The sequence below is a fragment of the Rhopalosiphum maidis genome, chromosome 3 (genome assembly GCF_003676215.2).
Source record: "Rhopalosiphum maidis isolate BTI-1 chromosome 3, ASM367621v3, whole genome shotgun sequence".
Classification (NCBI taxonomy): Eukaryota; Metazoa; Arthropoda; class Insecta; order Hemiptera; family Aphididae; genus Rhopalosiphum; species Rhopalosiphum maidis.
The window spans coordinates 463,921-476,026 of NC_040879.1; the positions used below are offsets into that span (position 1 = coordinate 463,921).

At 26.9% G+C, this 12,106-nt stretch overlaps 1 protein-coding gene across 1 annotated transcript; it reads left to right on the forward strand.

Moving 5' to 3' along the window:
• The first annotated feature begins 8,370 nt into the window (after positions 1 to 8,370).
• Positions 8,371 to 11,377, forward strand: LOC114253655 (52 kDa repressor of the inhibitor of the protein kinase-like). The gene is made up of 4 exons (XM_028188614.1): positions 8,371 to 9,771; positions 9,868 to 10,507; positions 10,592 to 10,781; positions 11,332 to 11,377. The coding sequence occupies exons 1-4, from the start codon at positions 8,371 to 8,373 to the stop codon at positions 11,375 to 11,377; spliced, it is 2,277 nt and encodes a 758-aa protein (XP_028044415.1).
• Positions 11,378 to 12,106: the final 729 nt, after the last annotated feature.

The window sequence follows — 12,106 nt, forward strand, 5'->3', positions numbered from 1 at the left end:
TATTATTTAGGCGAAGGAGATAGTAGTGTGATAAAACGGTCACGTATAGCTAAACCATAGGCGCCCGGTTGTATGATACAAAAGATTGAATGTAGCAACCATTTATTGAGTAATTATATAAATCGTTTACGAGATTTGCCAAAAAAAAAGCAAAAATTCAAAAGGAGAAACGATTCCCGGTTTTCTTAGGAAAATAGTTCAAACCCGTATGATAAGGTTACGATATGCTGTCACTGAGACTATAAAATATAATCTGAAACAGACTCGAGACAAATGTACCGTAATAAAACACGGATAGAAATTCTAAAAGTTGATATAGTAAACGGTCCCAATCATGTTTTGATTTTATTATTTGATACAAGTATTGATCATCGTGTTTATAAGATAATATAACACTCTCTGATTGTACATTATCCAGTTATTGCTTTAGGTAAATTAAGCACAATTCAATGTTTAATTGTCAGTGAGTAAAATAAATACATTTAACAAAACAAAATTCAAAGAATACATTTTTAGTTATATACAAGTACATGACAATAACTGTCATATATTACCGATAAATAATACTAATAATATCTTTCATTCGTTTTAACGTTGATATCAGAACCGATCGAGTTTATTCAGTCATGTGTACTTGTATACTTTTTTTTACCATAATATTATTCCCAATAATTATAAACTATAGTATTTGATTGTATATCTTAAAAGTCCGAGGTTTGAATATAATATCATAGAGCAAATTCAAAAAAATACAAAACCTAGTTTACAAACAATGGGAAAGGTACACAAAGTCACAAACCACAATTACCATATTGCAATAATATTAATGATAAATTATTTATTATTGTGTAATTTGTTGTTGTAGTATACTATAGGTACTATTACTTATTAGTAAATAGTATTTCATATTTTCATATTTCCATTACATAGTAACATAAAAATCATAATATACCATATTCTTATGATATAAAACACTTATTATTTCAAAAAATATTCATTTTTTTTAAAAAAAACGTAAAAACTTTGTTTTTTAACAACTTGAAACTAGGTAAAAATATGTTTTCAAAAACATGAATACTTTTTGAAATAATAAGCGTTTTATGATAAAAGAATCACCCTGTATATCATAGATAATTATTATAATTTAAAAATACATACATTTTTTTACTAATAAAAATAATAATTAAAATAGGTAATATCTTTTATTTGCTTACGTTAATATTATCAGAACCGATTGAGGTTATTGAGTTACGTACTCACGTCTCACAAGTGCTTGTATACTTTTTTTTTACCATAGTATTATTTACAATTATAATAATTATAATATATTATACTTCTTTAATTTTTTTTTTTTATTATTTATTTTGATACCCAATAGTACGGATACGTCATCCATAGAAATAGAAGACGTATATAATAATTAAATAAAATCAATAGTAGGTATAACTGTAAATGACATTTCCGGCAACAGTACTCATTACACTAAATATAGGTACAGCCACAGCTTATATTATGGCCATATAGGTACAATATAACGAGATATAATAAATGATAAAATCATTATAGTATTGGATATTTTGACCGATTACCACATACATGATATATTTTATACGAATATGGGTGACGATCGGTTCATATTGGAACGATAATCTAATTATAAGCCAGTCACTGTGAATATTTTTATATAATATATTTGTACGTACTAAAAGCAAGACGCAAACAAATTAAATAGTTTATTTTTTTACATTATTTGTATGTTGTATAATAAAAAGAATGAATTTTTAAGTTTGATTATTTGCTATTGTTTTTTATAATAATATAATTTAAATTTGATTGAACACGTTAGTTTGTTGAAGGAACTTAATTATATCTATATAATAATTATATTTAATTTATTGGTAGAGCAAATTTATTCAAAAACATGGTGATATATTATATTTTAATAAAAATATTGTATTGGTACTATTTACTTGATTAGAACAGTTTATTAACATAACCAATAGTTATTGTTTAGTATCAGTATTTATGATTTATTTTTTTAGTAGTTATATTAAATAAGTACTTAAAAATATGTTTTCTCGTTAATAAGTTTAATGGAGTGGCGAAATAAAATTTGCCTAGAGGCGGCAATTGTGTAAATCCGTCTCTGCTCACACACTAACCTGCTAGTACCGGTGGTTCGGATGTGACCGGCTGACACTCCATTATTTATCACTTAATTAAAATATATAGAGAATATCGGCCAATCACCTAAATGCGTTTATTATTAGAATTTTACAACGTCGTCGCCTTATTATGTGCGGTGTGATGCGTCGATTACGACGGCAATTTATTATTATTACTATTATTATTCTCTTTTCTTCCCTCCGCCGGACAACACCATGCCACGAGTAAAACATCCGTTTCACCGAGGGCGCCCTGGGGACGACGCTCAATAGTGCGCCCGAAATTGGTAATGTACAAACACATATTATAAAAACACCTTGGCCGGTACTCTCTATATTAAATTATTATTAAATATTATTATTATACACGCGGATACAGTTATAACTATACACGCTCCGATTTCTGAATCTCGGCTGTGGGTTGGCGACCTAACAGTGGCGTAAATACGGGGGTGCACCACGGTGCACTTGCATCCCCTGTCAATATATAGCAGGTGCAAAGATATACGTTTGCACTTGTCCTACGAATACTGCGTCTCGTGAAAGAAGGTTTTCATGTTTACGGCATTTAAAAACACATCTGCGGATAACAATTAGCGATGGGCCAAAGAACGTCTCAGTAGTTTATCTTCGTTAAGTACAAATTGAAAAAAATCAACTCATTGATGTAGATGACGAGTTTAATAGCAGTATGTCAGTTTCTGGAAGCTGCTTATCTTTAGCGCAATTAATAGTTTTTGAAATAAGAATAAGTATGTAAAAGCTAAGAATATTAAATGAAGATTGTATTACTCATCTAATATATTAATGTATAGTTATTTATTATGTTGACATTATATATATACTTACTAGTTACTACTTAAGTATATAACTTGTATTTACAATTTATACTTTATGCGTATAATAACAAACAAATAATAATAACAAATTATTTAATCTTAATAATATGTAAACAAATTAAACCTATTCAGTCCACTAGAAAAAACCGATGATATCAAATATCAAGCTACAAAAATCGATTAATTCGGTGATAGAATATTTTTAAGTACGAATCTAATTTTCTTGATTGTATTGAAATATCACGGATTCATTTTTTTCATCATAATTCAGCATATGAATTACGTATATCGTACCTTACGACAAATCTATTTATCGACTTTCTATATACAATAGAATAATTTATTCATACATTATTAATTTTAGCAAGCATATTTTAAATCTAAATTTAAAGTCAATAAGATATTTAATAATACAATATATATAATAATATAACATTATTGTTTTATTACTCTAAGATCCGTGGTATGATTTTATCATTTTGTGAATTATACACATAGACCTAGAGGCAAATGAAAACAATGCTTTCGATAAACGTTTTGCTTAGGTTTATATTATTAAAGCACATCGGCCTATTATTCGGCCGAGCTTGGATAAGAATATTAACTAGGGTCTAGGGTATAACATACATTTACGAAAGAATATTTATAATATCAACGGATTGTTCATATTTTACGCCCGAAGTTAACACAAGTCAGTGTCCTGATCCTCGACCAATGCATTAAGAAAATGATTTAAATTTATCATTGAAAAATTATCATCAAATTCATATGGAAAACGGGTATTTTTCAGTTATTGTACAAGTGTATTCTTTTTTAAAAGTACAAAACATTCTGTTAATTTGTACAATCTTTTATGGCTTATCATAATTATTATTTGTTATCATCTGTTTATGCTTAAATTTCGTATCTTTTTACAGTTTTACATTCGTACTTGTGTTAAAGTTTCAACTGTAAATAGTTTTCAATTATTTTGTATTCAAAATGAATGTTGTCTGTTAGTATTTGTTTTGATTGTTTCAATTTCTAAATTATCCAGTGTTGTCCACAAACTAGTTGTTATAGAATTATTTCCGTTCTCCTTATGGTGTGTAGTAGTGACAATTGGATTAAGTAAATGATTCTTTTTTAGCATTATAAACTTTCATGTATTTCATTGATGCTGATACTTCATAAACACTATAAATATGCTTTTATATGATAATTTTGACTCGTGTTATAAATTCATTTTTTTAACTGCTTATGAAACACTCAATTCTCAATTAATTCTCCACTAATTTTACATATTTAACTGACTACATTTTTTCAGATTGCAGTGCAGCAGTTCACCCAAGGCTTGCTGAGACAGAAATTTGCATTCATACCACTTTGGGAAAGTATCAACATCTTATTTTGAAAATAAACTAGAAGATACTTATAATAACAATAATGGTCTTTTGCAAGGTACGTGTAATAATAACTGTATATAATTGATAGCAACTTAATATTAGTGAATCAAAAAGTAAATATCATGAAACCAAGACCAATAAATATAGTAAATGATTCTTATTTAGCATTATTAACTTCCATGTATTTTTGTTGATGCTGATACTTCATAAACACTATAAAACATGTTTTTATATGCTAAATTTGGCGTATTTTACAAATTCATTTTTTTAATTGCTTATAAAATACTCAATTCTCATGTTAGTACCTTGAAACCTTGACCACTAGATTGAGAAAATGGTTCTAATTTAGCAATAATAACTATCATACATTTCATTTATGCCAATGTTTCATAAACTCTATAAAACTTGTTTTTATATGATAATTTTGGAGTATATTAAAAATTCATTTTTTAATTGCTTATAAAATACTCAATTCTCATGTTAGTATCTTGAAACTTTGACCACTAGAAAGAGAAATTGGATCTGATTTAGCATTAATTACTTTCATACATTTTATTTAATCCAATACTTCATAAACACTTTAAAACATGTTTTTATATGGTAAATTTGGCGTATTTTACAAATTCATTTTTTTAATTGCTTATAAAATACTCAATTCTCATGTTAGTATCTTGAAACCTTCACCACTAGAAAGAGAATTTGTTTCTTATTTAGCATTAATAACTATCATACATTTCAATTATGCCAATGTTTCATAAACTCTATAAAACTTGTTTTTATATGATAATTTTGGAGTATATTAAAAATTCAAATTTTTTATGGCTTATGAAACACTCAATTCTCATGTTAGTATCTTGAAACCTTGACCACTAGAAAGAGAAATTGGATCTGATTTAGCATTAATTACTTTCATACATTACATTTATGCCAATGTTTCATAAACTCTATAAAACATGTTATTATATGGAAATTTGACATATTTTACAAATTCATTTTTTTAATTGCTTATAAAATACTCAATTCTCACGTTAGTATCTTGAAACCTTGACCACTAGAAAGAGAAATTGGATCTGATTTAGCATTATTTACTTTCATACATTAGATTTAAGCCAATGTTTCATAAACTCTATAAAACATGTTTTTATATGATTATATTAATGTAAATTACAAATTCAAATTTTTTATGGCTTATGAAACACTCAATTCTCAATTAATTGACATGAAACCAACACCATTAAATTATGTAAATGATTCTTATTTAACTTTATTAACTTCCATGTAATTTATTGATGCTGATACTTCATAAACACTATAAACATGCTTTTAAATGACAATTTTGACTCGTGTTATAAATTCATATTTTAAACTGCTTATGAAACACTCATTTCTCAATTAATTCTCCACCAATCTTACAAATTTAACTGACTACATTTTTTCAGATTGCAGTGCAGCAGTTCACCCAAGGCTTGCTGAGACAGAAATTTGCATTCATACCACTTTGGGAAAGTATCAACATCTTATTTTGAAAATAAACTAGAAGATACTGATAATAATATTGGATTTATGCAATGTGTGTGTAATGGTTATTGAATATAATTGATAATAAATTAATAGTTGTGAAACAATTGTTATTTGTTATATATATGAATAAAAGATTAGTAAACACTTTTAGCTTGTAATTTTTATTCTTCTTATTTACCTATGCTATAAAAATCTTTTATTTAGACTATACATAAATGATAATTTTGATAAAAATTACAAATTCACATTTTCAACTGTTTATAGGAGAATTAATCATTAAGTCAATATTAACACCAACAGAGGGCGGGAGGTTCCCCATACCTTGGTCGACGGCTGACCTGCCACAGGAAGAATCTAGTTGGTTGTGTGCCGTTCACCGTTCCACTGCTGTCCGGTGTGGGGCGGTATATTTATTAGGCTTTTGACCGAATGTCTTGTACATTTACGAAAGAATATTTATAATATCAGCGGATTGTTCATATTTTACGCCCGAAGTTAACACAAGTCAGTGTCCTGATCCTCGACCAATGCATTAAGAAAATGATTTAAATTTATCATTGAAAAATTATCATCAAATTCATATGGAAAACGGGTATTTTTCAGTTATTGTACAAGTGTATTCTTTTTTAAAAGTACAAAACATTCTGTTAATTTGTACAATCTTTTATGGCTTATCATAATTATTATTTGTTATCATCTGTTTATGCTTAAATTTCGTATCTTTTTACAGTTTTACATTCGTACTTGTGTTAAAGTTTCAACTGTAAATAGTTTTCAATTATTTTGTATTCAAAATGAATGTTGTCTGTTAGTATTTGTTTTGATTGTTTCAATTTCTAAATTATCCAGTGTTGTCCACAAACTAGTTGTTATAGAATTATTTCCGTTCTCCTTATGGGGTGTAGTAGTGACAATTGGATTAAGTAAATGATTCTTTTTTAGCATTATAAACTTTCATGTATTTCATTGATGCTGATACTTCATAAACACTATAAATATGCTTTTATATGATAATTTTGACTCGTGTTATAAATTCATTTTTTTAACTGCTTATGAAACACTCAATTCTCAATTAATTCTCCACTAATTTTACATATTTAACTGACTACATTTTTTCAGATTGCAGTGCAGCAGTTCACCCAAGGCTTGCTGAGACAGAAATTTGCATTCATACCACTTTGGGAAAGTATCAACATCTTATTTTGAAAATAAACTAGAAGATACTTATAATAACAATAATGGTCTTTTGCAAGGTACGTGTAATAATAACTGTATATAATTGATAGCAACTTAATATTAGTGAATCAAAAAGTAAATATCATGAAACCAAGACCAATAAATATAGTAAATGATTCTTATTTAGCATTATTAACTTCCATGTATTTTTGTTGATGCTGATACTTCATAAACACTATAAAACATGTTTTTATATGCTAAATTTGGCGTATTTTACAAATTCATTTTTTTAATTGCTTATAAAATACTCAATTCTCATGTTAGTACCTTGAAACCTTGACCACTAGATTGAGAAAATGGTTCTAATTTAGCAATAATAACTATCATACATTTCATTTATGCCAATGTTTCATAAACTCTATAAAACTTGTTTTTATATGATAATTTTGGAGTATATTAAAAATTCATTTTTTTAATTGCTTATAAAATACTCAATTCTCATGTTAGTATCTTGAAACTTTGACCACTAGAAAGAGAAATTGGATCTGATTTAGCATTAATTACTTTCATACATTTTATTTAATCCAATACTTCATAAACACTTTAAAACATGTTTTTATATGGTAAATTTGGCGTATTTTACAAATTCATTTTTTTAATTGCTTATAAAATACTCAATTCTCATGTTAGTATCTTGAAACCTTCACCACTAGAACAGGGGCGGATCCAGGGGGGTGGCGCAGGGGGCGCGCGCCACCCCCTCGGCTTTTATTTAGTTGAAAAATTACATTTAAAAATACAATAGTTTAAATTTAAATACAATTTAAAAATTGTAAAATGTTTTTATGAAATTATTGTGTGTAAGCATAATGACGTACTTTTTAATAAATAATAATGAGACGTATTTTTATATCCCAAATCGCCGGATGGCGGTTTGAGATTATTTCTAGTTTCTACATGTGTAGTGTTTATATATTATTATTAATATTATCTTGATAAGTATTTGAATTATATCTAAAAATAAATATTCCATTCAGATTATTTTGTATAGATATCTATACATATAATATTTCACTATTCATCAGATTACAATTTAAATTATACAACAACAACAATATCTGATTTTCTTCGTATTGTGTACAAGTGTACAAAAAATAGTTTCAGTATTGAACTAGCTGTTCTATGTCGTGGTTACCTATATTTATGTTAAATTATTTCTTAATGGTTATATTAACGGTATAATAATATATTATATAATATTAACGGTATATTTCTAAACCTATAATGGACAAATTTGTTATCAAAAAAAAAATTAAGTTGCATGAAACCCATGAAAGTGTCACATCAACAGAAGAAGTGGATACTTTAACTCCAAGTTTGTCGTTCAATAGTTTATTGACTTCTGCTTCGACGAGCTCAATAGAATCGCAACGTATTATTAATGATAATAATGATACTACTACTTCATCGGAAAGTTATGATATTGGTAACTATATAGACCACATATATTCTATTAATGATTTTACTAAATTTATGATTCTTAAAAATCATTGGGTCCCTCCAAAACATTATATATTTCCTTTTTCTGTACATAACAAACGCAATAGAGAAGAAAAGCGACGTCCTAATCATCAGCATTTATCTAATTATTCTTGGTTAGTTTATTCCGATGTGAAAAAAGGACTTTTTTGCAAAAATTGCGCCATTTTTACTAATGATATTCTAGTAGGTGGTCAAAAAACAATATCTGTTAAAAAATTGGTGACAGAACCCCTTATAAAATTTGCTAATTTATTAGGAAAACATGGAGACTTAGACTGCCATTCTCAAACTCAGTATCATAAGTTGGCAATAGTTAAAAGTGAATCATTTATTCAAGTATATAAAAATCCATCTTATGATATTCGGAATCAGGTTGAAACTTCACGTAAACAACAGGCTATTGAAAATAGAGAAAGACTTGTTCCAATAATAAAAACTTTAATTTTACATGGACAACAGAATATACCTATAAGAGGCCATCGTGATGATGGTTCATTACTTAATACAAATAATAGTCCTGTTGCAACTGAAGGAAATTTTCGTTCATTACTAAGATTCCGAATAGATAGTGGGGATAAAGTTTTGGAAAATCATTTAATGACAGCTAAAAATAATGCTACTTATATTAGTAAAACATCAACAAATGAGTTAATAAATCATTGTGGTAATGAAGTTCTTTCTATTTTATTAAATAGAATACATAAGGCAAAATATTACTGTGTTTTATTTGATGAAACAACTGATGTATCTCACATATCCCAACTTAGTATATCAATTAGATATATTTATGAAAATACAGTCAGAGAAGATTTTATTGGTTTTGTTGATCTTTATAAGGACAATTATAGTGCAGATGCTCTTGATTTGGATATAGATAATGAAAGTAACACATTAGATTTACAACAGTCAGAACCAACTATTACAGGAGAAATACTTGGTTCAACAGTTGTAAAAAAGTTGAAAAGTGTGGGACTAGATTTAAAATTATGTGTAGGAATCGGTTGTGATGGTTGCAGTGTTAATATGTCGACAATATGTGGAGCAGCAATTACTATACAAAAATCTGCCAAGAATGCTTTAATATGTCCGTGTTTAAATCATTCATTGAATAATAATTTATCTAGATCAAATAAGATTCAAAGTGTAAGAAACGCTATTGGAACTATACAAGAAATAATAAAGTTTTTCAATGTTTCAGCTAAAAGAAATTTTATTTTAAAAAAACATTTAGGGTATCAGCTGACTAGTCACTGCATAACTCGCTGGATTGAGAGGCATGATTCTGTATTACAATTTATAAATGACCTTCCAATTATATTGAAAAGTTTAACTGAAATTTCTACATGGTATGATATATCTACTTCATCAAAAGCCAATTCATTGTGTAAAACTATACAAGACAGTGAATTTGTTATGTGTATTTTCTCTTTAAATGACATAATGTGTCTAACACGACCTTTAAGTATATTACTCCAAACTAAAAATTTAGACCTTTTTTCTGCTACTACTAAAATAAAAGAACTTAGAGAAGTACTAAGTACAAAACGAAACGATGCAAATCAGTGCTTTAATATTATATATAATAATGTTGTTGAAATGATGTCAAAATTAGGCACTGAACTAAAACTTCCAAGGACTACTAAAAGGCAGACTTACAGAAATAATATTGAAGTCAACCCAGAAGACAGTCAAGGTTACTGGAGAATATCAATTTATATTCCTATTTTAGATGAAGTAATAAAAGATTTTGATAATAGGTTTTCTAGTGATAATATGCAATGCTTTAATCTTAATTTTTTGATGCCATTGAATCTCATGAAATGTTTCAAAAACACTGAACAGTTAAATCAATCAATTAAAGACATTTCTAATCAATATAGTGAGTTATTTGGTGAATCTATATTTTCTATTGAACAAAAACTAAAAGGAGAATTAAATCTATTTGAAAATAAATTAAAATCAGATACTGACCTCACAACTATAACATCAGCTATAACATTTCTAGACAAGCTTGATTGTGACTATTTTCCAGTATTTTCTTTATTTATTAAAATTCTAATCACTCTCCCAATATCTATTGCTACAGCAGAAAGAAGCTTTTCTTCTCTACGTTTACTAAAAACATGGTTAAGATCTAAAATGAGCGAAGAAAGGTTAACTGGTCTAGCTTTGTTATACATTCACAAAAATATTGATATTCATAATAATATTGAGAATATCATTAATAGATTTGCTAATGATAAAAATAGAAAATTGGACTTTATTTTGTAATTTTATTAACTGTACAATGATTATTTTATAATATTAAGCACCTATATATGAAGTTATAATAACAATAACAACTATTTTGTTTTCTGTTTTGTTTTATTGATTATTTAATATAAAATAAAGTTTTATACCTACTTGAATTAAACTGTGATTAATTTTATTTGAGTGTAAGTTAGTTCAAAATGATAAATTGGTAACACATTTATATATAATAGTAAGTATGTGGTACCTATTTAAAGTATATTAATACTTAAATTAATTATTGCTTAAGTAAAGTATTTATTTTATCATAAATAGTAATTATGATTCATTATTTTTATATACCTACTTCTTATCCCTACCTATCTTTATTACATTTTTAGATATAAATAAAATCATAAACATATTTGGGGAAATACTTTTAATTTTACATAAATATAATTTTAACTTACATAGAAAGTTTGACGAAAAATCGGAAGACCAATGTAATTGGTCCACATAAATGTCTACAAAATGTGCGCCCCCCCCACAGAAAATTCCTGGATCCGCCCCTGCACTAGAAAGAGAATTTGTTTCTTATTTAGCATTAATAACTATCATACATTTCATTTATGCCAATGTTTCATAAACTCTATAAAACTTGTTTTTATATGATAATTTTGGAGTATATTAAAAATTCAAATTTTTTATGGCTTATGAAACACTCAATTCTCATGTTAGTATCTTGAAACCTTGACCACTAGAAAGAGAAATTGGATCTGATTTAGCATTAATTACTTTCATACATTACATTTATGCCAATGTTTCATAAACTCTATAAAACATGTTATTATATGGAAATTTGACATATTTTACAAATTCATTTTTTTAATTGCTTATAAAATACTCAATTCTCACGTTAGTATCTTGAAACCTTGACCACTAGAAAGAGAAATTGGATCTGATTTAGCATTATTTACTTTCATACATTAGATTTAAGCCAATGTTTCATAAACTCTATAAAACATGTTTTTATATGATTATATTAATGTAAATTACAAATTCAAATTTTTTATGGCTTATGAAACACTCAATTCTCAATTAATTGACATGAAACCAACACCATTAAATTATGTAAATGATTCTTATTTAACTTTATTAACTTCCATGTAATTTATTGATGCTGATACTTCATAAACACTATAAACATGCTTTTAAATGACAATTTTGACTCGTGTTATAAATTCATATT